General features: G+C 49.0%; 1 protein-coding gene across 6 annotated transcripts; it reads right to left on the reverse strand.

Moving 5' to 3' along the window:
- THOC5 (THO complex subunit 5) lies at positions 1 to 27,414 on the reverse strand. 6 transcript variants are annotated; one of them, XM_080650791.1, is made up of 21 exons: positions 27,350 to 27,414; positions 26,100 to 26,215; positions 24,716 to 24,847; positions 23,941 to 24,084; positions 22,975 to 23,088; positions 22,727 to 22,824; positions 21,482 to 21,628; positions 19,995 to 20,109; positions 18,499 to 18,631; positions 16,502 to 16,579; positions 15,776 to 15,816; positions 15,433 to 15,532; positions 13,269 to 13,377; positions 9,684 to 9,785; positions 8,589 to 8,685; positions 7,890 to 8,004; positions 6,466 to 6,569; positions 6,256 to 6,343; positions 3,708 to 3,823; positions 2,861 to 3,051; positions 1 to 197 (listed from the first exon to the last, which is right to left on the reverse strand). In XM_080650791.1, the coding sequence occupies exons 3-21, from the start codon at positions 24,809 to 24,811 to the stop codon at positions 134 to 136; spliced, it is 2,052 nt and encodes a 683-aa protein (XP_080506917.1). In that variant the 5' UTR covers positions 24,812 to 24,847; positions 26,100 to 26,215; positions 27,350 to 27,414; the 3' UTR covers positions 1 to 133. The 6 variants fall into 6 exon arrangements, with proteins under 6 accessions (XP_080506917.1, XP_080506920.1, XP_080506922.1 ...); XM_080650794.1 differs by having other exon boundaries at positions 26,100 to 26,245; positions 27,350 to 27,389; XM_080650796.1 differs by having other exon boundaries at positions 26,100 to 26,348; positions 27,350 to 27,384.
- Between the last annotated feature and the right edge of the window lie 549 nt (positions 27,415 to 27,963).

The raw sequence follows: 27,963 nt of genomic DNA on the forward strand, positions 1-27,963 counted from the left end.
TTAGTCAGATGACACTTTAATTGGCTAGAAATATAAAACCTGTCTCTGGAGCCTATCAGGAGCCACCCGTGGAACAGAAGAGAAAGCGGAGGCACAGCACTGAGGGCCCAGGGGAAAAAACAGGCCGAGCAGGTCAGCGGTGGCTGAAGAATCCTTGAGGATGGTTATATTTAAACGGCTTCATCCTGCTGGGACCCCTAGAGAAATAGGAGAGGGGGGTCAGTTCATACCATGCCCTTCGGGCTGACGGGAGAAATTACGGTTACCTGCACAATACCATACAGCTGTTAAGGGAAAAAATAAACGTGTGAGAAAAGCAGACGGCAGAACAATATGTAAGGTGTGATGCCATTTTTGTAAAAATGTCTATATGCTTGCAAATGCATGAACACAGGCCTGGAAGGGCCCTCACTAACAACGGGCACTTCTGGGGACAGGGTGTGGGCCCCCTCACTTTTTAATATATTTAACAACTGTGACTGTCTTTCTGTGTTTAACAATGTACATGGTTTAGTTCTAGAATTAAAAAAAATAAAGGAAAAAATTTAAAACCTCTTTTGCAGGAAGAGTCCCTGCAGGAGGGAGGCAGGACTCTGAAGTCAGGGGGTGAAAAGAACCTGCACCAAGTGCCTGCTCTTAGATGTCACTGCTATGATTTTGTAAGTTTTACAGATGAACAAACAGTCCCAAGGAGTTAAGCTATCTGCCCAGCATTATACGGTCAGAAGGTGGCAGAGCCCCAATTCAAGACCAGGTCTGACGCCAAAGCCTTGACCGCATGAAGCTTAGGTGCTCCAGCTATCATCCTGGGCCCCCAGCAGAACTTCACACAAGAGGCCCCTTCCACACAGCTTCCCAGTAACTGATGTCCAGGTGAAGGGCCTCCTTTATTCATCTGCCTATGACTGACATTCAGTAGTAACCCCTAGAAAATACCCTGGATCTTGGTCTGAGTCAGGGAACGTGGGGGGGGGAGGGAAGAGAGAGAGAGAAAGAGAGAGAGAGAGAGAGAGAGAGAGAGAGAGAGAGAGAGAGAGAAGAGGAGAGGAGGGGGGAGAGAGAGAGAAAGTGTGTGTATGCGTGTATGCGCGCACGCAATTGTAGATTACGGAGAAAAACGGTTTTAATTCCAACACCAAGAAAACCACTTACCTAAGTGTGGGTTTATTCGCCTGCACCGTGCTTGGCACTAATGCTCCAGCTGGTTTAATTTCACCCTCCCAACCATACCTGAAGTGAATGCTGTTTTACCAGCGAGGAATCTGAAGCTCAAAGAGACTAAGTATAGACCCTAATCCCATAGGTAGGAGCAGCAATTTGAACCTAAGTCTTTCTGGCCCCAAAACTTTTGCTCGTAACCATGAGGTCATATACCTCCCAACTCCAGAAGGGCACTGTCATTTGGGCAAATCTAAGCATACGTCTGATGGAGAACCTGCAGCCTGAAGGTACCCCCCAGCCTCTGTAAAGTTTTGTGCTGAATGTTGGGACTGGCTATGCTAAATAAAATTTGTTGCATTAAAAAAAAAAAAAAAAAAAAAAGTTCAGCCTCCTGGCTTGATCCCCAAGGGTCAGAAGGACTTTAGGCCAAGAACCTCACCAGTCATGGAGTTAATTAGATCTGAGTGGTCAAAGCAGCACCTTCCAATGCCCTTACAGAGCTCAGCGTGGGTGACATACAAAGCACTTCAGCAAATGGGTCCTTGGGGAACCATTAGATAACATCAGAGAAACACTGGCCATGTGAGAGATCCCACCCTAGGAATGTGCTACAGCAGCTGGGAGGGTGGGAAGAGCTGAGGTCTCACACAGACCCACCAGGGAGAGCAAGTCCTAGAAGGCACCAACATCCAGCCACCAGCACCACCTCCCAGCAGCCACTTGGGGGTTAGAGCTGGTTATTATCAGAGTACCACAAATCAGGCCAGGCGGAGGTGCCAGACACAGGGGGGAGAATGCTGGGGACACGTTCCCCAGGCTGGGACTGGCTGCCTGAGAAGGTGAGGGGCAGATAAGGCGCCTCTTAGACTGATAGGGAACAGGGGGCTGTCCTGATTAGAAACAGATTCGTCCTTCCTCTTCCCAGACACCATTCCTCTCTTGCCCCAAACAGAAAGGATGCCTGAGCAATATGAACTTGGGAGTTCTGGAATGGACTCTAAGAACATGAGTTAGGGGACAAAAGTGAAAGAGAGGACCCCAAAGCGAAAGAAAAGTATCTAGAAGTGCTAGGAAAGCAGGCATCATGCTAAATACCATTCTGGAAACTTTACATAAATTAGAGATAATTTATCGTGAGCTAGACGGTAACATTTCCACTTCAGCCTGTAGGAAACAGACTCAGAGCTTAGCTGAAGTGATTCTTCCAAGGTGAGCAGCAAAGGAGAGATCTGTACTTGTATTTGTCTTCCTTCAAGGCTGGTTCCTGCTGTCCAGCCCGACTGCCTAAAGCTATGGTTCTCAAAGACGTGTGAGCACCTCAGGAAGAGTACAGGAGGACTGGTGGAGGTGCGTGCCGATTAAAAGGCTTATTTGGATGGTACAGAAAGTATAAAGTAAAATTCAGCCAAATCCTCTTGGTTCATGGTTCAGGGCTGCTCACTCAGGGGGTGGTCCCCCTTCAGAGGGTGTTTGTGAAGAACAATTGGACCAGGCTGGTAAGAGCGGCTGCAGGAAGTTTCAGGAAAGAGGCAGCAGGCTCTCCCCAGGAAATTCGGCAGCAGGATTTTAAATTCCTCTGTGAACAGAGATCAGTGCACCTGGGAACAGGTACGCCCTCTATGCCAGGCTCTGATCTCTGCCCCAAATCCCCGTGTGAGGCAGGACTGGAGGTCCCTGGCACTCTGACCCCTCCCCTCACCTGAAAAGCCGCAGACACATCTTCTCCTGGGGAAACTCCTTGGGCCCCTCCACGCTGTCATCGTGGATCTCGGTCTCCAGGTAGACGTCCAGCAGCACGCACAGGCGCTGCAGCTGGTTGGTCAAGAGCTGATGGCCGGGCCGGGGTCCACACAGTTCCTTGTAGCACACATTGACCTCGCTCTCCATGGCCTACAGAGTGGGAAGTCTGGAAACTCAGCACGACTTTCAGACTGCTGGGTCTGACAGCTCCACAGAACAGCAGCTGGGCCTTGCAGGAGCTAGTGCACACCACATCAAGCCGGACTGGATTACCCTAAACCTACCCTCCTCAAAACATGGGATCTTCCTGATTTTGACGCATAGCTTTCCCTGCCTTGCACACCAACAGCCAAGAGGACGGAGGTGTGTAGAGAAGGAATCTCACGCTGAGATCCAAGTCAGAAGGTGTTAGGGTTAAAAACATGCTCCACAGCCTTAAGGCCACCGCGCAATCAAGTCATCAGGCATAATCATAATTAACAGCTGCAATGATCTCATACTCATCTCATTCCAGCAATCCTATGCTTCTGAGTTAATTCGCATTTGCACAGAAGCCCAAGAGAACCACCTCTTAAGGCAGGTATTTATATTTTCCCTAATTTGTAAATGGGGTGAAACCTGTGGAATTCCAACTAGGTAACTGGTTGAGATGGGCCCAGGTTCTTTCCTCCGTTACGGCATGCAACCTCCAGCATGTTCTCTAAATCCTGGCAGGCTCCTCCGTCCTAGGAATTACACCAGTGTCCCAGCCCTTAGCTCCCCAGAGAGGCTCTCCCTGCTCCCCTGGTCGCCCAGAAGGGCCTTACCCGAATATTGTCATCATTGCTGTTGGTTTTCTCCCCTTTCCAGTTCAGACAGAGCTGGAAAACGGGTGGGATGGCGGAGTAGCCGGGGTTCAGCACCACAGCTGCCTGGAGTTTGGCTGGGAAGGGAAAGGAGGAACAACCCGTTGGGACCCAGATTGCCAGCCACGCACCGTCCCCATCGGACCCCTAAGGCTAGCTCTGATGTCCCATATTGATCCGAGTGCTCCAGAGCACATTCTGGTACTAAACTGGCTTTTGTGTTTGTTCTGGAATTTCCGAAGTGGAACTGCCAGGTTGTAGAACATAATGTCTGTGACTCTGGTGCCTCTAAGGAGGCAGAGGGGTGTGGACTCCCCAGAGTCGAGTCCACACTGGGTTTGCCTGAGTTCTATTTGTTCCTTTGACAGAAGTTGGTTTTAATTGACATTTATTTGCCAGCAAGTTAAGGATTTTCCCATGTAAAGGCGTACTGTTTTTTCAATATTGTGTATCAGCTGTTACACCAAAGTTATCCTCTCTATTCTGTTCCTTTTATTTTTAGATATTTTGTTATGTAAAAACTCGTTAACAGCCAACATTTATTGAGTACTTACTCTGTTTCCAAGCACTGTGCTATTCTGCACACTTTATTATCCTAACAATGATTCTGAGATGGGTACCATTATCATCATCCCCACTGTACATATAAAGAAACTCAGGCTCCAAAAGGAACTGTTTTAAGATCAAACAGGTACAATGCAGCAGTGCTGACTTTACTGCCTGATGTCAGTGCTGTGTTCATAATCATTCAATGAACTATTTGTATTTCTTTAACATATTCATTTTTTCTCTGGGCGAAGTCTTTGCCACTCTCAATAGGATGACATGCATCGTCTCCACCAATGGGCTAAGTATGCCATTCTGCTTTCACTGTTTCTGGGAGGATTTAAAAAAGAACTCTCTGACACACCAGTAATTCAAGTAACAGCGGGCAAGAGAGTGCGGGTTAAGACAATTCTTCCTCGACAGTCACAAAAACGTTTATTATAAAGTGATTCCTTTCTTTTTTTTTTTTTTTGTTTTTTTTTTAAAATATATTCCATTGATATTTCACAGAGAGGAAGGGAGAGGGATAGAGAGCTAGAAACATCGATGAGAGAGAAACATCGATCAGCTGCCTCCTGCACACCTCCCACTGAGGATGTGCCCGCAACCAAGGTACATGCCCTTGACCGGAATCGAACCCGGGACCCCCCAGTCCGCAGGCCGACGCTCTATCCACTGAGCCAAACCGGTTTCGGCAAGTGATTCCTTTCTTTACTGTTGTGTTGCCTCGGTCACAGTAGTCTGCATATATTTCTGGATTGAACTCTATTCACTAACTTTTTGTTAATCTATACTATGTAAACTTTTCAAACCGATCTGTTGTAGATTTAAGGATTATATATGTACTTGGGTTTGTTGCCCACTTATTCATTTAAATTTCAACCTTAATTTTTCAAATTCTCCAATACAGCTAATGAAAATTTTAATTTTCCTTCATTTTATGGATGAATCTAGAATACTTATTATCATTCCAAGCTTTCATCTGATCAACCAGGAAGCAGAAGTAATGTCTTCCAATGACTTTCTACCCTTGGGGCTTCATAAATTTTTGGGCTGCATAGGGATGAGGTAAAAGTATATTTTAAAACAGGAGAGGATGAAAAGCAAATGCAAAGCCCTGGCTGGGTAGCTCCGTTGGTTAGAGCATCGTCCCAATACACCAAGGTGAGGGTTCAATCCCTGGTCAGGGCATAAACAGCAGTCCACCAATGAGTGAATAGATGATGTTTCTCTCTCTAAAATCAATAAAATAAAATTTAAAAAAGCGCAACTGCACAAATTCAAAATAGTAGTCCCCTACCATGAGGGAGAACATAAAGTGGGATTGAGAGCCTCACTGTATCTGAAATACTTAACTTTCTCAGAGTATTTTTAAAATCACACGAGGAAAAAGAGAAGGGAAGAAAAAACTACAAACAAGTCCCCCGACCCTGTGGCCACAGTACCAAGCCCCGGGAATCCGATCCTGTGGTCCGAGCCAGGCCTGCTGAGGCTGGGGCCGGGCTATAGCATCCCAGGCAGTATCTGGGTGGCTCAAGCAGGAAGCCCTGGCCAATCAGATCAGTTTTGATGCCTCCGATGACCGCAGAAACTGCAGAGGGAGGAAGGTCCTGCCACCCTGCACCTCACAACCTGAGAGGGACACGTCAGTCCTTCTGGAAAGGGGGGTGATTGATTCTAGAGAGCAGTAAAGCCAAGACGAGCTCAGGGTCAGAGGTCAGACTGGGTTTGTGACTAAGTCTTAACGTTTTCACCAATAAAATGAATATTCCCATCCCTAGGACAGTCATGAGAATTAAATGAGATAAAGTACTCACCTAATGATGGCTGTCACATTCATTACTATTTGCTAAGTCCTGCAGCAGGATTCCAGATATTTTGCTTTCTTTGGGCAATTTCCAGGAATGTTTTATTCTCAGCACTCCCCTTGCCTAGAACCACAGTTATGAGCAGAACAAATTACCTGTGCCCCTTTCTACGAGTGCCATGTAGTAGAGATTGGTGTCCCCAGCCAGTCCTGCCTCCACAATGTCTTTGGTGAAATGCAGCTCCTAGAAGTCACCACGGACAAGGAATGAATTGCTGGCTCCTTTAAAACCTCCTGCCCGCCTGGTGGAGACATCAGCCTACGATCCCCAGGACAGCAATGATGACCCGTCACTCCTCTACTTACCACGTAATCCTCATGGGCAATCGTCACCCACTTCACCAGGCGAGAGACCACCTTTGCAGGGAAGAGGTAGTGGCAATCGCTAGTAACGGGTACAATGCCATGTTCTAAAAGAGAGCAAGACAGGTGGAGTCACAGGTAGAAATCAGGTGCCACAGCTAGATAACCAGCATCCTCTAGAGGGCTCAGATGGCCTTGCCAGATGTCTAGGTACACCTGGCACTGAGTATGTGCCCAGGTCAACATGTGCCGGGAATGCAGGCACACCAACCTGCATTCAATTTTTTAAAATTTTATTTTATTGATTTTAGAGAGAGAAACATCAATTTGTTGTTCCACTTATCACCCAGGGCTACGTGCTTGTGGCCAGACCCAGCACCAGCATTCACGGTGCTTTATCCTTAATGCAAATGACAGTCAGCAAAACAAGAGCCCCCAGCAGCCAAATCCAATGACAGTGCCGCTGCAGCAGGGATGGTTAATTAGATCGAGTCGCCGAGAGGGCTGTTTCCATAGCTGACCTTGATGGAGGAAAAGACTGAAGTGTTCTGTGTCAGCTCCTCTAGGGGAGAAAGGCTGGAGAACTGTTCCAGCGTGAATTCCTGCTGGCATTTCAATAAGCAAATGTGCCAACACAGTAAATGCTGCCCAGGATGACAATCATCCAACCTTGAGACAAACAAATGCAGCAATGCTGATGGGGAGAAAGGCCCGACGGACAAGCAATGCTGCCCTGGAGAGACCAGGGTCCACGTGGAGCACAAGACCGAACCAGAGGGGTAGGGTCTCCCGGTGGTCCTAGAAACCCAGTGTCTGTCCTGACAGCCCTCTTGTATCAGAAAGACCTTAACCCTCACTATCTTTCAAGTGCCTTGTATGTAGTAAGCCTTTGACAAGCATTTACTGAATGAATAAATGAAAAGAAGCCCCATATGGCCACCACCGTGGTCAATGGCTCAGCAGAATCACCTGGGAGCTTAAGAAAAAGAGGGGCTCAGCCTTACCCCGGAGGGTGTTAGCTCAGTAGGTCTCAGGGAGGGATGAGGAGTGGATCCCTATACAGCTGTATTCAAAGAAGCTGAAGGTGGGCTCCATGAATCATGAGCTGGACTCCCACTAAATATCTGTAGAATGCACACCAGTCGGACATCCGCTAACTTAGGATGAGCTGCCCCTGACCAATTTGTGCCACCAGAATGCCTCTGTGAGCCGAAACCGCCCTGACGACCCTGGGGGAGCTCAGATCTGTGCCTGGATGGCCTGCAGCTCTCTCCAGTGGCCCTGCCAACGCCGCAGCTCAGTAAGAGCCCGAAATCCAGCCCTCTTTAATTTGTCGTCAGGATCCCAGACCTCTGAATGAAGAGCTAGGTTGTTTTTGTCCGTGTTGAGTGAATGGCTCTTGAGCCACAGCCCCAACACCAGCTTACCCAGGGACGCGAACTGTTTGTGGAGGGCCAGGCGGGACTGCACTCTGGTCTTTAGCAGTTTCATGGTGGTCTCCATGTGGCTGGAGCTCAGCGAGTGGTCAGCAATCACCGTATGCTGTGGAGGACCGCAAGAGGCACACCTGAGTGCTCGTCCCTTCCGCAGGCACCGCCTCTCCCCTAGGCCCTGCCTGCCTGTGGCAGCCGAGCTCACCCATGCCCTGAGGTGGGCACCTGACGGGAGAGGCAGGGTTTACCTGCTGTGACAGGCCAGACGCCGAGTCCCAGCAGGAGCGACACAAGCTGCTGGGGTCTCAGGAGGCTGTGGCCAGCTCCTGAGAAAAGGAAAGCTTCTGCTAAGGTGCCAGATGCCCTGGGTTCTGCTTCCACTTCCTGTTTGGCCTCTTTGTACACAAGACCAAGGGGCAGCAGAGCCTCCCGTTGCGCTGCACCCGGAGCAAGGACCCAGGTTACTTTGATCTAGAGGGTTTCTGGACTCAGGGAGAAGGCAAAGGCACCTCAACACTTGGAGGCCTTGGACATTTTAGTGGAGTCCTGATTGGAGGGAGGACAGATCACATCCTTAAGGGAAAGCATTCTGCTAGTGTAAAGCCCCCAAAGGCCATCAGAAGCCTTTCTGGATCTGTCTGGGTAGAGAGGAGGTAGAGCTCTCCAGCTAAGGAGACGGATCAGTGTACACACCTGGGGCTGCTCTTTAGGGAAGTGGAGGCCGCCCAGCTTCTGTACCCACAAGTAGGGGTGTCCTAAATCAAGTACGTAGTCTCTCAAAGTCAGGATGCTGCATAAAAGAATAAAACGATTTTGTAAGTCCTTTCTGCAATGGTCCCAGGATATAGTCTTCCTCCCAATCACCCCAAACAGATGGGTCCTGCAGGCTCAGCCATGCTTATAGCCAGGCTACCGGCAACGCCTCTTGACTTCAGCGGTTCCCTATTGTAAATTTCATCTCTCCCATGTTCACTTTTCTCTTTTCCCCTGACAGTCCTCAACTAATAAGCAAATCTCAATAAAAAGTCAGTGCACACGATCATTCTCCTTACTAGTTTACCAATTTATAAAGTACTAGAGGCCTGGTGCATGAATTTGTGCACTAGTGGGGTTCCTCAGCCTGGCCTATGGGATTGGGCCGAAACTGGCTCTGACATCCCCTGAGGGGTCCCAGACTGCAAGAGAGCGCAGGCCAGGCCGAGGGACCCCGCTGGTGCCTGATTGGGTCCGGGGAGGGATGTGGGAGGTTGGGGCTGGGGAGGGACCACCGGAGGGCTCCAGGGCATGTCTGGCCCATCTCGCTCAGTCCCGATCTGCCGGACCCCAGCAGTAAACTAACCTACCAGTCGGAGCATCTGCCTCCTGGTGGTCAGTGCACTCATAGCGACTATCTGCCCCCTGGTGATCATAGCGAGCAGTTGAACAGCCTTAGCATATCATTAGCATATTACGCTTTGATTGGTTGAATGGACGATCGGACACTTAGCATATTAGGCTTTTATTATGTAAGATTTTAAAATGTTTTTAATCTTCAGAGAATTAAAATGTTCAACATTTTTATTATATCACGTGTTCTTATCATGTTCCTCACCCACCCATCCATGACCTCCGTTTGCCTCATAAGCAGGAAAGATCATGTGTTCCCTTCTCTCAATAGAGCATTCTCTCCTGCCCCATGGTCTCCCTACCCCCTGAGAGGCTGCTGGCCCTACTAGGTCTCCTGCATTAAGCTTGAGCCACAACTCAGAAGCAGAGAGGCTGAGAAAGGAGGAAATGCTGCTGACTCACCCAACTTTATCAAACTGGTACTGATTGGCTGGATTCGGAGTTTTCTTTCCATGATCCCCAGGATACAAACAGCTCAGGACTGAGTCAGGAGACAGCAAGTCACTGGAAAGGGAGAAGACTGCAGTGAGAATGCGGTCCAAAACCTTGTCTCAAGGCAGACTTGGACATTCGGGGGTGGTAATGCCACTTTGCATTGATGATCAATGCCACCATTTAATGAATGTTTCCTGTGAGTCAGACACTTTATACACCTGAGGTCATTGGATCTTCATAACCCTATGAGGTTCAGAGTATTATCATTTCCATTTTATAGAGGAGAAACTCAAGGCTTTGAAAGATATGGTTTGCCCAAAATCATGTTGCTAGTTAAGTGCTGGAGCTGAGATTTGCACTAAAAAAAAGGCAGTAGTACTGCCCTAGCCGGTTAGCCTCAGTGGATAGAGCGTCAGCCTGTGGACTGAAGGGTCCCAGGTTTGATTCTAGTCAAGGGCACATGCCCGGGTTGCGGGCTTGATCCCCAGTAGGAGGCGTGCAGGAGGCAGCTGATCAATGATTCTCATCCTTGATGTTTCTGTCGCTCTCTCTCCCTCTTCCTTCCTCTCTGAAATCAATAACTATATTAAAAAAAAAAATGACAGTACTCTTACCCACCAAAAAACAACAACAACAAAAATATCCATCTGGCCAGTGTGGTTCAGTGGTTGAGTGTCGATTCAGGAACCAGGAGGTCGCTGGTTTGAGTCTCAGTCATCAAGGAACATGCCTGGGTTTTGGGCTCCATCCCCAGTAGGGGGCATGCAGGAGGCAGCTGATCGATGAGGTCCTTTCTCATCAAAGTTTTCATCTCTCTATCCTTCTCCCGTCCCCTCCCTCTAAAAGCAGTAAAAAAATAAAATTAAAAAAAACCCCAAAAAACCCTATCCCTTCAAAGTTATGGTGATCAGGGCCTTACCTAAGGGGAGCAAAGCTCCATGACACTGAAAATAGAAATAATCAATTTTTATAGAAGCAGAAAGATCCCTTTCTACCCCAGAAAGGAAGCGTGCAACTTTGGTGCTGTGTCTATCACACTTTGACCAAATTTCATGCTACTCACAAGAAAATGCCCCCTTTATACTGGAAGAAAACGACATCATCACCTGCACTGGAGACAAGGTGGCCCAGTGCTATAAACAGAACGACAGTGACACCACCGCCACCCAACTAGAAGGGCTAGGGCACAGCCCGTAATTAAGTGTGACACGCAGAGAAGAGAACTGGGGGGAGCATAATAATAGAGTAATCGGATCACAAAGGACAACAGGGCCCACTCTTTCCCTCAACCAGCACAGAGGTCTCCGTTTTTTCAGGAACAGCATCAGGAGCAGCTCAGGCAGGAGAGCTAATCCTGCTACTCCGAGCCCCCGAAATGACTTCGGGACTTAATACTGCGGCAGCGGCAGCTTTTGGCTCTTCTCTGTTCTCTGTCTCTCCCAGAATCTCCCTGTCCCCACTAGCCCCCAGCAAGGGTCTGCCCTTTCACTGCCTCACAGGGAAAACTGGCTAGGAAGTAAGTAAGAATTGCCAGTCTTTGGCCAATACTTAGTGACTATTACTAACAGAATGAATCAACCAAAATAAAACACAACAGCTAAAATTGCACATAAGGGTTTCTAATGGACAAATCTTGATGGAAGAATTGTATCTTTTTATTTTTTTTAAAGTTTTTATTGATTTGAGAGAGAGAGGAAGGGAGAGGGAGAGGGAGATAGAATCTTCAGTTGGCTGCCTCCTGCATGCCCTCTACTGGAGATCGAGCCCACAACCTGGGCATGTGCCCTGACTGGGAATCGACCAGGTGACCTCGTGGTTCATGGGTCTATGCTCAACAACTGAGCCACGCTGGCTGGGGAGAAGAATCAAATCTTCTTGACAGAACTTACATCTGTAACATGTGTCTCAAGACAACTGACTTTGGTAAAAACAACAGACATGAAAGGGGAAGCTATAGTCATAAAAATACAACATTGAAACAAAAAGCTATTCAATTAGTCAAATCTTTTTGTTACAAAATTTTAATGGAAAAGGGATTAAAAAAACCTTGGTAAAATGAAAATGAAAAATAAGTAAAAATAGTTTAATGGCTTAATGAAAAATTAATGGATTAAAATGCCCTACTGGAGATCACTCTGGAAAATAATTTGAGGAAAGTTCAGCAAGGCTGGTATAATTCTGATTAAAATGTTTGTGTTAAAAACATTAATTCCCTAATGAATTAATAGATCCTGGCAAAAGTCATCAATATCGCAAAGATAGATAACTCGGGTCTCCTGATGGAAGCACTCAACATCTATGACACAGTCCTGCCCCTCTCTCCCCTCCAAAAAATCAAAATGGAATTTCATCAATCCTCTAAATCTAACTACAATTTATGAGATACATGGGGAAGGAGTAACCCATAAAACTGTACTGTAGGGATGCAATCATCAAAATCTAATTCTGGAGGAAAAATACAGAGAAAACAACACTATTTCTCAACAAAAGATGGCAGAGACATTCGGATGAAAGGTGCCTGAGAGAAGCTTCACCCAATGGCAACATATGGACCAAATAGAGATCCTGAGTCAAACCCAAACTGTAAAAACCAAACAAAAACAACTAATTAAGGGAAAACCAGGGACTGACTATTGGGTGATATACTGTGATCATATCAAGGGGGACAAAAAGAAAGACAAATAAAACCATACATCAGGCTGGTGTCTCCAGGGGCCAAAGCAGCCTGTGCTTGAGCCAAGGCCTCTGGAGTGGGAGTCTGGAGCCCTAGACCCAGGGCTTCCACGATCATATGCTCCCTGGACCTCAGTTTATCCATCTGTACAATAAGGGGATGAGCTAGACAAAACCTGAAGGCTTACCTTCTTCAAAAACCCCGCAGGGCCCACCACAGTCGTCCTCCCACTGCCCAGGGAAGAACAATCTGGGATTGCCCTAACCGGTTTGGCTCAGTGACGTCCTGTGGAGTGAAGGGTCCCAGGTTCGATTCTGGTCAAGGGCATGTACCTTGGTTGTGGGCACATCCCCAGTAGGGAGTGTGCAGGAGGCAGCTGATCGATGTTTCTCTCTCATCGATGTTTCTAATTCTCTATACCTCTCCCTTCTTCTCTGTAAAAAATCAATAAAATGTATTAAAAAAAAAAAAAAAAAGAACAATCTGGGATTGAGCTGAGTTGTAAAGTGAAAACCCCAGCACCTTGCGATAGAAAAAGAAAATCCGTCAACCTGACAGTGTGCCAAATCTCATTTTCATTTCCAAGCTCTTTCAACACTGGCTGTAAAAAGCTGTTACTCTGCCCTACCTACTCGCTCTGCAATCTGCCGCAGTCACTTTTCTCATCTGCTGTGTAGGAGGACGTCACTAAGTCAAGTTGGTGAGTGCTTTCTAAATACCAGTGATGCGCCAGGACTTCCAGGCCAAGTGGACATGACGACAGAATTCAAAGTAGGCACCAACCTCTCAGAGCCAGAGAGAGAAACTGCGAGCAGCCCAGCACCCCGCCTCTCGTCACAGCCCCCTCCCCGGCCCCCCTCCGCCACGCCTGCTCATACCCTGCACTGATGGGGGTGATAAGCTCCGTGGCAGTCGTCACTTTGGCTTTTACTGTCATGATGTTGAGGTTCATGAGATAGTAGAAAGTCAGGTGAAGCACACTGTCATCTGGACAGGGAGGGAGAGAAAGGAATGGATGAGTGAAACATGAGAGCAGAGTTATTAGTTTTACAGAAAGGGAAGTCAATGAGGCTTTAAGATATCCTATATAATAAAAGAGCAATATGCAAATTAACCATCACTCTGCTACACCCACAAGCCACGCCCACCAGCCAATCAGGAGCGAATATGCAAATAAACCCAACCAAGATGGCTACGGCCACAGAGAGCAGGAGGGAGGCTTGGGTTTCCCCGGCGATGGAGGAAGCCAAGCTTTCTGCCTGCCCTTGCCGGCCTAGGCCTCCACTCAAGGCTACAAAGTTTCAATGATAGAAGATACATAAACCCAAACAGAAATGGCGGCAGCCACAGAGCTGGAAAGAGCAGGAGGCTAGGGTTGCCCCAGGTGATGGAGGAAGCCAAGCTTTCTGCACATCCTGGCCGGCCCACGCCTCTGCTTAAGGCTACAAAGTTTCAATTATAGAAGATACCTAAATCCAAAGAAAATGGCTGCTGCCACGGAGCAAGCAGAAGGCTTGGCTCCACTCCAGGCTACGAAGTTTATTTATAGAAGATACATAAATCCAAAAAAAATGGCTGCCGCCACGGAGCAAGCAGAAGGCTTGGCTCCGCTCCAGGCTACAAAGTTTCAATTGTAGAAGATAAATAAACCTCAGATACCAGGGCCTCCACTAGGGTTGCCAGGGGGTGTGACCGGCCTGAAAACCACCACAGGCCCCTCGCCCAGGCCACTCCATGCCCCAAGGGAACCCCCACCCTGATCCGGGACACCCTTCTGGGCAAACCAGCTGGCCCCCACCCATGCACCAGGCCTCTATCCTATCTAATAAAAGAGTAATATGCAGATTGACCATTACTCTAACACACAAGATGGCTGCCACCATATGGTCAAAGATCCTGCCCCCATGTGGACACAAGATGGCCACCACAAGATGGCCAGCAAGGGAGGAGAGTTGGGACGGACCAGGCCTGCAAGGGAGGGCAGTTGTGGGCGATCAGGCCAGCAGGGGAGGGCAGTTGGGAGGGACCAGGCCTGCAAGGGAGGGCAGTTGGGGGCGATCAAGCCTGCAGGGGAGGGCAGTTAGGGGTGACCAAGCCGGCAGAGGAAGGAAGTTGGGGGCAATCAAGCCAGCAGGGAAAGGCAGTTGGGAGGGACCCAGGCCTGCAGGGGAGAGCAGTTGGGGGGAACCAGGCCTGCAGGGGAGGGCAGTTAGGGGTGACCAGGCCTGCAGGGGAGGGCAGTTGGGGGGGGACCCAGGCCTGCAGGGGAGAGCAGTTGGGGGGTCCAGGCCTGCAGGGGAGGGCAGTTAGGGGTGACCAGGCCTGCAGGGGAGGGCAGTTAGGAGTGACCAGGCCTGCAGGGGAGGGCAGTTAGGGGCAAACAGGCAGGCAGGGGAGCAGTTAGGCATCAATCAGGCTGGCAGGGGAGTGGTTAGGGGGTGATAAGGCTGGCAGGCAGAAGCAGTTAGGGGCAGTCAGGAAGGCAGGCAGGCGAGCAGTTGGGAGCCAGCAGTCCTGGATTGTGAGAGGGAAGTCCGACTGCCTGTTTAAGGGCAGTCGGACATCCCTCGAGGGGTCCCAGATTGGAGAGGGTACAGGCTGGGCTGAGGGACACCTCCCTCCCCCGTGCACGAATATTGTGCACCGGGCCTCTAGTTTTACTATAAAAAACAAAAACTCAATGGCAATTTAATGTTGAGGGGAAAAAAGCAGAGTGTCTACAAATTCTTTGTTACTTCTCTCCCCAAAAGGTGGATCTCCATTTCCCTCCCCTTGAGTGTGGGTTGGACTTACAGACCCTGCTTCTGACACATACAGTAGGAAAAGGGAGTGATCCAGTGATCACCAAGTGGATCCGAGTTTACATCACCAGGAATAAGACACAGTGATACCATGTACCCCTGACAATGAAGATAATCAGAGAAATATGAAATCAGAATCTGTTCTTGGGCAAAGAGGCCCCCTCGCTTGCTGGGCCCTGTGTACCTACAGCTGGCTGAACTCCCAAGTGCTATGGGACCCCCAGAACAAGGGGAGCCAGACCTTTGCACTTGAGGTCCAGCATGACGGACAGCGGGTGCCTCTTCAGCATCTCCTTGCGTTTGTCATCCAACTGAACTCCCAGTGTGGGTCGCCGGCGTTTCTGGACAAAGAGAAGAATGGACATGATGAGCACTGGTCGTACAAAACCTCTCCCTTCCTTCTCCCTACCGGCCAGGGCCTCAGCACTGCTGCCTGGGACCTGATGCTTCAGCTATTCAGCGGCCAGGCTCCCAGCAGCCCTTTCTTTCAAACCTTTCTTCTGCTTCTGGGAAGGATGGCACCTGCCAACTAGCAGGCCCCAGGGCAGCTGCTTGGCATGCCCACAAGAGGAATCGGCTCTCACCGTGGTCTGCTCCTCCTCGGCATCCGAGTCGCTCTCGTCATCTGCAGACACGGAGAGAAGGCATGTAGAGTGGAGGGGGCTCCCGATGCCCTTAAAGCGCCTCAACCCAGGGCGGAAAGGGGCCCAGACTCTCTGTCGTTAATAAATTTTTTTTTCTTTAGGATAAATTAATTTGCTCCTTCATATTCAGTATAGAAAACATGATGATGCAAGAAAACAAAGAAAAGAAAAATGACCTGTAATCACACCACCCATCTTTTAGAGTTTTTTACATGTTTTTTAATGTTCTCCTATGGACCATAAGTCCCTCCACTGGTAGTGGTGGTGGTGGTAGCAATAATAGTAATAAAGTAACAATAACAGCAGCTCATATAATTTGAGTGGTTGCCATGTGCTGAGGATGATGCTAAGGGCTTTTGCATGCATAACCTTGTTTCATTCACATAATTCTACATGAGGTATTACTACCCTGTTTGGACAGGTGACTAAACTGAGGCTGAGGAAGATTAAAGAGCTTCTCTGGAACCAGTGAGCTGGTGAGTGCAGGGCTGAAATCCACAGGCAGGGCTTTTCCTGTCTCCCCCTGAACGTAATAGTCAAGCTCCTTCTTAAACAAATCCAGTACAGCTAACTTCCAAAGGACCAGCACTGCCCTCAGGTGGTGACTTAAGTGTCCCCGGAGCCAGCTACAGAAGACTTGGGGGAGGATCCTGACCAGCACATTACCTTGGGATTCCTCGTGAGGTTTAAACAGGGCCTTGGCTTCATCCACACTGCCTTCGATCGCCACAGACAACGTCTTATCTGGGAGCAAGAAGAAGCTTTGTATGACAGCCGCTGAGGGTAGGAGCTCAGCTACACAGGCAGGCCAGCTCTGGGACTGCATCTCTTCTGCCTTTGTCACAGCTCCTTACTGACTGGGGGTGGGAGGACAAAAGCTCTTTCTCCAGATGAAGAGAAACAGGTAGGACACTTAAGTATTTTTTGCATCATTTTCCGAGAACGAAGAACCCAAAGTGTAGATTCCTGGACAAGTATGACCTGAGACTGGTGTGAGCACCTCTGGTTTCAGGCTTAGACCAAGGTGCAGAAATCCCAGCCTCGGGCCTAAAGCTCTTTCAACACGGTACTCTTCTGCCAAATGCCTTAAAGGTTCTCATGCAGAAACCCGTAACTGTCACATCCCAGAAATAATGGCTGTCACCCGACCAAGTGCTCATTCTCTATTCCACATCATACCAAGCACCCGCTGGCACTGTGACATTTCACTGGGAGGCAGGAGGACAGTGGGCAGAAACTTGGACCCTGCAGTCCAGTCCTAGGCCTGAATCAAGCTCAGTTCTATGCAAGATCAGATCTATTCAACTTGAGCTTGGCATCTCAAGAACCATGCCCCCGACCCAACATCTTCCTGAGTAACGCCTGGGCCTGCCTTTGTAGAGCCCTGTGGGTCTAGAGTGGGAGATCAGACAGACCAGCTCCACTCCTGCTCCATTCAAAAGAGAACACAGATTACAGACAGTCACAGAAGCCTGAAATGATCTGTCCAGTCGTACTAAGGAGGGATGACAAACTTCCCCCGAGGGGCAAGCCACTGGGATAATATCCCCAGGTAGCCGACCACTACTCTCTCTGACAAACCTGCATGACCCATCACACCTTACCCCAAATAAGCTGGGTGCCCCCATCGACCACTGGCAAACTTTTGAGTAATTTAGTCCTGAAATTCTACCATGAAATGAGGATGGAAACAGGTCGGGGTTTAAACGGAAAAGAAAATTACTCACCCTGTCTAGGGGGCTGGGAGGATTTCATATGAGCTGATGATGGAAACAGGAAGGAGGACAACGGGGAGGGAGGACAATGGGGAGGGAGAGGACCAGAAGGACCCAGAATACATAAGAAGAGAGACAGTGATGTGGTGGTGCCTACAGCTGGGAGGAGAGGCATGCCCTGGTGGGGGTGGGGAAGAAAACTTTAGGTGCTGGGTGAAAGCGGCAGTAGAGCAAGAGGCAGGGTCTCCAAAATGTCTCAAAACCCTGGAGGAGTAAAGGGATGCCTTTAAGCTTATCACGAGGACACAGTCCCTCACTGGGCAATTCACCGTAATGACATGCAGCCTGTCTGGGGCGTGGAAAAGCCCAGGAGAGCTGGCGGGGACCTGTGTTCAGTTTCTGAAGCTGAGCAAGAGGTGCCAATCCACCTGCCAAGTGTGCTTTGGGCTGTCTGGGCACTGCACCCAACAGGCGACCAGCCAGGCTCATCAAAGACTCAAAGCCATTCTTTCTGAAATGCCCATCAGTTTAGTCCAGCCTCAGGCCAGCTAGTCCAAGCAGCCATGCTGGGTGGTGCACAGGGGAGGCGGTACTGGTCACCTGAGGGCGTCTGAGTAGGGCCTAGAGCAGGGGTGGGCAAACTTTTTGACTCGAGGGCCACAATGGGTTCTTAAACTGGACCGGAGGGCCGGAACAAAAGCATGGATGGAGTGTTTGTGTGAACTAATATAAATTCAAAGTAAAGGAGCGGAGGGGAGAGCAAGAGAACCCTCCGCTCTTTCAGCTCCACGGGCCGGATAGAACAGCTGAACGGGCCGGATCTGGCCCACGGGCCGTAGTTTGCCCACGGCTGGCCTAGAGCTTTCCTCCGCCGGCAGTGCTTCCAAATGACCCCATCAGCCACAGCCGCTGCTCCCACGGCCCCTCTTCACCAGGCCCCGGACTTACCACAGGCCTGCCCATACGCAGTGGCCTGGACAAAGAGGACATAGAGGGGCGGCGGCAGGTGTCTGGCTGTCTCGTATTGTTTGTGAGCCTGGTCGAAAGGCATGAACAGGTACTCTTGCACCGGGAGGGAAGCCTGCAAGCGTTGATGAGGATGAGGAGCAATTAGAACTTTCTTACAGCGCTGAAGGAAATTTCCGTAAATCGGTACAATCACTTTACAAACCTAAATATATTCAAGGCATATTTTTTAACAGGAAAAATTAAGTTCTGCCCACACTCTCAGTTTCCGTTTTTGTTCTGTCCCTTACCCCATTATAAAGTGTTACTGGGAATATTTCTGTCAACAATTCTAATTCTATGCCTAGTGTGGAAGGGAGGAAATGTAGACTTGCCAAACCCCTGAGAAGGGAATTTATAATTTCTCTAGGGTCCTTTTGCCAAGTTCCTTCCTATCAACCATTTACCCTGCTTCATAAACCTGTAAGGGCTTAGACCAAATCTGGCCTCACAAAGCAAACAAAATCAGGTCACCTATATAGAAAGACATTACGGTTTACAGGTCAAGTGGGGACTTTTCACCCTAGGGTACCTAATGGCTTTCAAATATGAGTTTTGTTCTTTTCAGAGTATGTCGATCTACTAAAGATCTTCTCCTGCAGTACAATCAGGGGGATCTAACAGATATCCACAAAAGCACACTTAGGCACCTATAGACTTCGGGGGCTGGCGAAGACCATGCAGGGGGTAAACTAAAGAGTTTGCAAAAGTGGGCCTGTTCGGTGTGGCTCAGTTGGTTGGGCATCAAAGCGTATTTGGGGCGGGCGGGGGGGGGGGGGGGGGGAAAACGGGGTGGCCAGTTCAATTTCTCATCAGGGGGTGCAGGAGGCAGCTGATCAATGTTTCTCTCTTACATTGATGTTTTTCTCTCTCTCCCTCTTCCTTCCTCTCTCTCTAAAAATCAATAAAAAAACTTTTTAAAAAAAAAGTGTTTTACCAGGATAAGGCTTTGGGATAATGCTGGCCAGTGTTGCTCAGTGGTTGGAGTACTGGTCTATACACCCAAGGGTCCTGGGTTCAATTCCAGGTCAGGGCACGTACCTGGGTTAGATCCCTGGCCCCAGTCGGAAAGCATATGGGAGGCAACCAATCGATGTATCTCTTTCACATTGATGTTTCTCTCCCTCTCTCTCCTCTTCCCTCCCTTCAACTTGCTGTAAAAACCCATGGAAAATATATCCTCAGGTGAGGATAAACAAACAAACAAACAGAAAGCACCCCAAGTAAATTTGTGTATATGTCCCTGAGTCCACCTGGCCAGCTTTTCTTCTACCCAGGACCATCCTCCAACTATACTCTAACTCAGGGCAGGGTGACACACCTGGCAAACCCCAAGGGAGACACGGCTGCTGACGGCTCGGGTCGGCAGGGTCTCACTGGTTCTTCAGTGGAGGCAAAGCAGAGGCTGATGGGGTGAGGGTTTTGGGGAAGGCCCTCACCTGCATGATGCTGTTCAGGCGAGGCTGGAGGCTGCTCAGGTATTCCTTCTTCACTTCAATCTCCTTAAGGATCTTCTCCTTGTTGGAGAGGGACTCTCGGTACTTCTCTGCCAACCTGTTGGCAAAGGACAGAGCACTGTCCCTAGATGCTCTCCAGAGATATCCTGACATACCTGTTCACTGTCAGAATCCACCTAATAAAAGCAGCTGGGATGAACTAATGTTTACCTAGCACATACTATATGCCTGGCACTTTGCAGAACTCTTTATAACCATTACTGCATTTACTCTTTGTAAAAACCCTGTTAGAGCCTGCTAGTGTGGCTCAGTGGTTGAGTGTTGACCTATGAACCAGGAGGTCACGGTTCAATTCCCAGTCAGGACACATGCCCGGGTTGCGGGCTTGATCCCAGTAGGGGCCGTGCAGGAGGCAATCAATGATTCTCATCATTCATGTTTCTATCTCTCTCTTCCTTTCCCTTCCTCTCTGAAAATCAATAAAAATATATTTAGAAAAATGAAAAAATAAAAACCTTGTGTCTGTTAAAAACAAGCAAACACCACCAGCCACCACCCTGGAAGAGGGTCCTTTCTATGCCCAAAGGAGGACGTGAGGCTCAGGGAGGTAGATAACCTGCCCAAGGTCACCCAGGGAAGAGCAAGCATGGAGCTGGGCTTTGAGTCCATGCCTGGCTGGCTCCAGAGGCTCTGTCCATAACCTCCATGGAACACCCGTGTCATCATCTGCTCCATTTCTTGCCTCTAGAGGCAAGACCCAAACTTTCACAAACATGTGGACCTACTAGCTATAGGACCCAAATGAGGCCATGGAGTGGCCTGAGTGGGGTGGGGTGGGGAAGGATCCCAGACCACAGGAATACAACACTCACAGTTTAGCCTGTGCCGCGAGCACAGGGGAGTGACAGGCCCATCTGCTAAAAATTGACACCAATCCCTAAGCATCAGACTTAGTACTTACTAAATTTATAACATGGACCAAAGGCACAGAACACATTCTATAACCAAAAAAGGCAAGGGATAAAAACAGCTGCTTCTCCAATGAAAAACAGTCCAATCCAATCAGGGAGCTATTTTGTGAAATACAATTTGTCTATACATGGAATGTCGTACAACCTTCTAAAATAATGTTTGCAAAGCTTTAAAAAACCGAAGGGGGAAAAGGCAAAATCAAAATTAGATTGATGGTATAAAAGGTACTTAGGTCTCAGGTGTTAAAATTTTAAAAGAAAGGTTACTCCAACTTTCCGTTAACAGCCTTAAGCATTTCCAACCCCACTCATGCTGCAGTTGGCCAAATCTGAACTATCAGGTGTGAATGCATCACAAGGTGGGGTTTGGTCTTAGAGACTATTCTGCTGGTCGCACAGAGCTTTGCTGTCTGATTGTGGATCATAACAAAGTGCCATCCCCGTGGTTAAAGGGCCGTGTCTGCACAGGTTAACAAGGTCAGGGGAGAGGAAAGCCACCTTTTCCGCTGCTCCAGCTCCCAATCCAGACGTGCAAGCGTTTGCTGGTGAGGGTCTCCCCTGGTGATTTCAGCCTTGCTGATATCTGGAGGAGCCTCTTGATAAAACTCCTCTACACTGACCAGGTCAATTTCTTCATGCTTTGACCTACAGACAAAAACAAGTGTCAAGCTGCCATTCTTAGGAACCCAAGCTGTGGCTTAAAGAGGCCCCAGTTCCTCCCCGTGTACACCCACTTAGCCCAGGTCTACAGCTACGCAGGGACATGCCTCACTCCAGGGCCACTGGCCTTTCCATGGGCCCAGTTCCACTGCGTCTTGGGTTTGCCAGCTTTCATCTGAGCAATGGTTATAGGCTGGGGCATCGCAGGCATTCTTACACCTGGAGTGAGTTTATTTCCTGCACGTACCCTTCCCTGGGTTCCTCCAATAATAATACCGTTTTAAACGGCACAAAGTCAAAACCAGGAAAGTGGCAATGGTACGATGCTATTAACTCAGATACAGACCTGATGTGGATTTCACCCCTATTAGTATTTAAGTATTACTATGTGATGAATTTGTGGAGCAGATAAAGAGTCCTCAAAAATCATCATCATTATTGTTAAAAATAAAGGAGACCCAATGTCTAATGTGCCCACTCACCCCAAGTTTATTACAGATAACACCTTCAGTTGGTAAAAATGGGTCTGACCAAGCAAGAACATGCGCCCTTCCCTTCTAGTCCTTCCTCCCTTCTCATCTCTCATGGTGGGTTTGCCAAGAGGCATTATTACATTTTAAAAAGAACACTGCCAAACTCTCGTTTGTTCACGAAGGCAGCTAAACAGCAAGAAATTCCGGTTCTAATTCTTCTGCAAAAATGAACTGTTGGACCTTTAGAGGTGAAAACTGGGCCAAAAGGTTAAAAGGACATGACTGGAGGTGAGCTGCTCCCACACAAGGCTGCTCAGAGATCAAACTGGTAATGAATGCAAAGGCCCCTACTAGGGAGAGACAACTGCTTCTGACCAGGTGCAGAGCTCAAAACTCAAAACGGTCAGACAGGCTTGGGAGTGTCTTTGTGCAGCCTGAATCTACTGCCTCCAATCTTCCCACCCAAAGTCATCTATTCATCCTTCTCCCAGGTCCCACGGTCTCCATAACCATCTGATTTCTTTTTAAAGAGACTAGCTCACACAGAGCTCTGCAGGAAAACGCAGTTACCAACAGACCATCTTGCCGAAGCCCTGTTCTCCAAACTCACTTAAACTCCAGACATTTAGTGATCTCCTTCTGCAGGTGCATCACCTCATACAACAGGTTCTGGAGCTGCAGGTGATAGGCGTCTACTTTCTGCTTGGCCTGAAAGGAGGACAAGGTCAGAGGTGAGTGGGGCAAGTCGGGGTGGGGCGGGGCAGAGCAAAGTGGCAGCAAACTCAGAAAAAGGGGTAAAGGGCATTGAGAAGGGGATGGGAAGGAGGCAGGAGGAGGGTTCAACTTCTCAACTCCTACCTCATGGGTCTGATCTCGTCCTTTCTTCAACCTGATGTGGGCTAATCGGTTGAGCTTCTTTAGAGTCATGAAATGAACACAGCTCAGGATCCTGCGATCTTCAATCTCAACTGCCTGCGGGCAAAGAAAAACTGGTAAACACGGAAAGAATGGGCACTGGCTCGCTTCCTTCAGCTCCAAAATAAGGCCATGGGAGGAGGCAGAACCATAAGAGTCAGAGAGAAAGGAAAGAACTGACTGTACAAGGGAAGGGCTTAAGGTTCTCAAGGAAAAAGGCCATTTCTGCTTGGACCAACGTTAACAGGAACTGAATATGGAGCAAGTGCAGCTAATGCATGGAAACATCTGGTCTTACAAATCGCACACAAGAGATCCAAAACCTTGCCATACAATTTTACCTCTATAAATAGCGTTACAGAATAATTTAAATGAAAATAGCAGAATTATAGCTGTAAAATTTGACTCTCTTTAAGAGATATAATAACATGAGATTCCTGTCAAAATATGGGTTGTTTTGTTTTGAACTTATCCATCTAGTTTGTAGTCACATTGTTTAGTTTCTCTGCCCAAAAGCCTGGTTTATTCATTTAGTATTAATAATTTTATTTTTGGTCTCTCTGATTTCCTTGTACATATCCACCCTTATAACAGCAAGGGTATTTACATGTCATTTCTCAACACCTAGCAGAATACTTGGCACTTAACACACATAACTTGGATAAATTATCAAATTATAGTTATGGAAAAAATTCATTATCCTGTACTTTCATTACCGTCATTTGTGAGTGGGTGGTGATGAGAAGTTCCAATAAATGAATAGGCAGGTCCCTAGAGCGCCCAGGCCCCAACAACCTATTCAGGGCTAGGACAGGAGGCCAAGGTCAGGATGGGCTCTCGCTGGTAAGTGCGACACAGGTGCATCTGTGCAGAACCACCAGGTTCATATTTGCCTAGTCCACTCCTTACCACATCTTTGCCTCCCCTGCTCTTCAGGTCCTGGATCTCGGCCATGAGTCTCTGCAACTCCTGGCACGTGTACTTGTACAGCTCATAGTCTCTTCCAGGGTCCCGCAGGTCCACCTCAGCCTCCTCACTGTAGTATTTACCTTCCTGTGGAGGCAAGGATACAGGCCTTGAGTAGGGAGCAAAAGTCTCCCAGTCGGGACCAGGGACATGGGCTGAGATCAATAACAATGGAACCCCAAAGCAGGTCTCTAAAGGATCTGGTCCTCAAATCAAATGTTTTTCTTCTTTTCAAAATGGAAAATAATTCCTCTCTTCTGATTATAGAGTAATGCATGCTTAGTGACAGATTCAGAACATAGTGAGGAGTCTCAAAACAACATAAAAAATGGGGGGTGGCGGTAAGAGATCAACCAAAGGACTTGCATGCATGCATATAAACATAACCAATGGATACACACAGTAGGGAGGTGAGGGCATGTGCTGGGGGGCGGGAGCAGCCGGGGAGAGATCAATGGGGGGAAAAGGAGACACATGTAATACTTTCAACAATAAAGAATTAAAAAAAAAAAAAAAGGCTTCTTGGTTCTTGGGATGCTGCAGCTACAACTGATGGGGATACTCGGGCTTTGTAGAGCCAAGTGCATTCTGGGCACCTTATTAAACAGAGGCTACCTGGAAGGTTGTCCCTGTGACCCTCCGCTGCTGCAAACCCACTGTCAGGTGCTCGGCAACAAGCTGTAATTTCTCAGCAGCATGGCAGCCTGGCGAATCTTACCTGCTCGGTGTCAGAACGATTCCGCTTCCCTTCCGCTGGAGCTCCATCACTTCGAATCACTTTGGGCTTCCGTTTCTTGCTCGACTCTGATGACATGGTTGTTCGGTGAGGTCAGGAAGAAGCGGTAGAGACCTGTTAGGAGGAGAAAGCTTTTGAGATTTTCCTGTGGTCATAAAACTTAAGTCTAACGAGCAGCTGTGGTCATTGACACCCCCGGTAACTCAAGAAAAGACTCAACCCTTAAGCCTGGCGGGGTAGCTCTGTTGGTGGAGCGTCATCGCGTACACCAAAAGGCTGTGGATTCGGTCCCCGGTCGGTGTGTGTGTACGGGAGGCAACCGATCGACGTTTCTCTCTCTCTAAGCATATTCCCAGGTGAGGATTTATTTGTTTTTTATTTTTTCGTGTTTTTTTTTTTTTCCGGGTGGGGATTTAAAAGAAAAAACGACAACCCTCTAAAGCTGTAATTAAATCCTCTGTAAAATGGGGGACGAGGGGTCATCCCTCAGTCTGTCCAAAATGAACTCATCTTCCTCCTCTCCACCTCCTTCAAGGGCACCACCACCACACCACTGACCAAACTCCTCAGCCCGGCCCTAGCACGTCCCCGATACTACTGCCCCATCACTGTGAGCTAGTCCTTGATCTAAGTGCTTTATGGGTAAAGTTCTCATTTGCTCTTTATACAAACCTTTCGGATAAGAACAAGCACCGTTTTATAGATGAAAACACAGGATCAGAAAGCGGAATGACCTGCCCCGGCTGACACAGCTCGGATGTCCCATCAGTGCTCTTAACCACATTATTGTGCCTCCTCCACTTGCCACCATCTCAGCTGGGGATGCCGTTAACTCCATGGTGACCCCTAACATTTAAGAGTAGAGCCTAGCCCTGGCCGGTGTGGCTCAATGGATAGAGCGTCGGCCTGAGGACTGAAGGGTCCCGGCTTCGATTCCCCGTCAGGGCACATGCCCAGGTTGCGGGCTCGATCCCCAGTGTGGGGCGTGCAGGAGGCAGCCGATCCAAGATTCCCTCTCATCATTGATGTTTCTATCTCTCTCTCCCTCTCCCTTCCTCTCTGAAATCAATAAAAAAAATAAAATAAAAATAAAAAAAGAGCAGAGCCTACATTTCACGGAGCTCCCGGATCACGCAGCACCCTCCCTCTGCTCTCTGTCCTGACTGCCACCACAGCCCCTTGAGGAGGGCAGCACCCCCTCCTGTACCCCAACAAATCAGCCACCAACCATCATCGAGGGAGCCAACAGCACGTGGTAGTGGATTCAGGGAAGCCCTGAGCTGGAGTCCGAGTCCTGGGACAAGTCACTGCACTATTCTCTGGGCCTGTGTCCCCCTCACAGACCCAGTGAGAAAAAGGTCCCTACCTCAGGGGTGGCTGTGGCCGAGAACACGGGAATGCCCTCCGCGGGGGAAGGCGATGAAGACGATGGGGAGCGGGGCCTCGGGTGGTACATGCGTGATCTTCAAGGATGGTGGACACCTGAGGAGGAAGTGACTCTCTTTCCGATTCCTGTTAGAAGGGGCTGATTGCTTCAAGGAGCGTCTTATTATTATTGTGCCTCCTCCACTTGCCACCATCTCAGCTGGGGATGCCGTCAACTCCCTGGTGACCCCTAGCATTTAAGAGAGCAGAGCCTAGCCCTGGCCGGTGTGGCTCAATGGATAGAGTGTCAGCCTGCGGACTGAAGGGTCCCAGGTTCGATTCCCGGTCAGGGCACCTGCCCAGGTTGCGGGCTCGATCCCTAGTTTACCATCGATGAACCCCGACGTTCCTTGGTGAACAAAGGGACTCCATCTCAGAGCCTTAGACAAGGAGATCTGGCCGGAATCATGAACAAGGATCTGTCTTCATTTTAAATATATTAATTTTTTTTATCGCAGCCTTCTGCATGACAAGTGAACGGACTTTTACATTTATGACAGACGATAGCTTTTCAAGTAATTTTAAATTTTAAAATTGACTCGATGAAGCCCTGACCGGGTGGCTCAGTTGGGTGGAGCGTCCTCCCGTGCACCCCAGGGTTAAGGGTTAGATTCCCAGCCAGGACACATATCCAGGTTGCGGTTAGATTCACCCCGGCCCCACGTCGGGGTGCCTATGGGAGGCAACCCATCCATGTTTCCTTCTCACGTCGATGTTTCTCTCTCTCTCAAAATCAATACAACGTATTTTTTAAGCGACTCCATTAAGAACCTTTAGTAAACAGTCCTACATGGTAAGTTGATTTTGGCCAAGCCCACAAAGGCGAGAGCCACAAAGGTAAGACCCGAAGGGCTTCAGTGTGAGCAACCACGACTTGGACCCAGTCAAGAGTGTCTTTCACACGCGAGCGCCCAATAAATGGGCGCTGTTTTCACCACCACCTTCGTCCTCGTCGTCTCCAGAGCTGCAGTGTGGGGCCTGGGATGCCGCAGCCAGCGTTTTCCACAAGAGGACACTGAGCGCGCAGCGGCCCTGAGGACCGAGAACCCGGGCCGGACTCCAGCCCGAGGATGCCCCCCGGGCGGCCCGCCCCTCCGTCCCCGAGCCCCCGGCTTCGCCCTGCCGCCCTTCCAGGGTCCCGACCCCTCCTCACCGCCCCGCGCCCCGAACCGGCCCCGGCGTTCCACTCACTTCAGGCGGCCGGCCGGGGGAACTGCAGCCCGCGCACCATAGAGAAGCGGAAGGAAGGAGTGAGCGGCCGGAAGAGCGGCACGGAGGCCGGAAGCGAGGCACGGAGGCCGGAAGCCGGAAGCGAAGCTCGAAAGCCTGCGATGGCAGCTGGCGCACCTTGCTGGCTGCGGTTTGCTGACTTGGGCTTCAGGGGCTGAGGCAACTGGCTTGCCAGGGAGGATCCCCACTGCCCATCACCTCACGCTGCCCTCTAAAACCAGGAAACTGAAGCTGCGAGGGCAAAGACTCAAGGTGTTTTGTTCACGCTTTCACCAGCGCCTAATGCCCGCAACTAGTAGGCTCTCTGCCAAGTATTTGTTGAATGAACACGTCTTTTGCCCAAGATAACACAAAAGCGGGATAGTGGAGAGCCCTAGTCGGGTAGCTCAAGTGGTTAGAGCACATACAAGAATCAACCAATGAATGCATCAACAAATCGGTGTTTCTAAAATCAGTAAATTAAAAATATTTTAAAGTGTGTGTGAATTTTAGCGAGTAGAAACGAGATGGTTTGTGACACATATGCTTCCTAAAAACTAGACTAGATTTTTACTAAATAGTGGAATATCTGATGG

The sequence above is a fragment of the Plecotus auritus genome (genome assembly GCF_963455305.1).
Source record: "Plecotus auritus genome assembly, chromosome: 13".
Classification (NCBI taxonomy): domain Eukaryota; kingdom Metazoa; phylum Chordata; class Mammalia; order Chiroptera; family Vespertilionidae; genus Plecotus; species Plecotus auritus.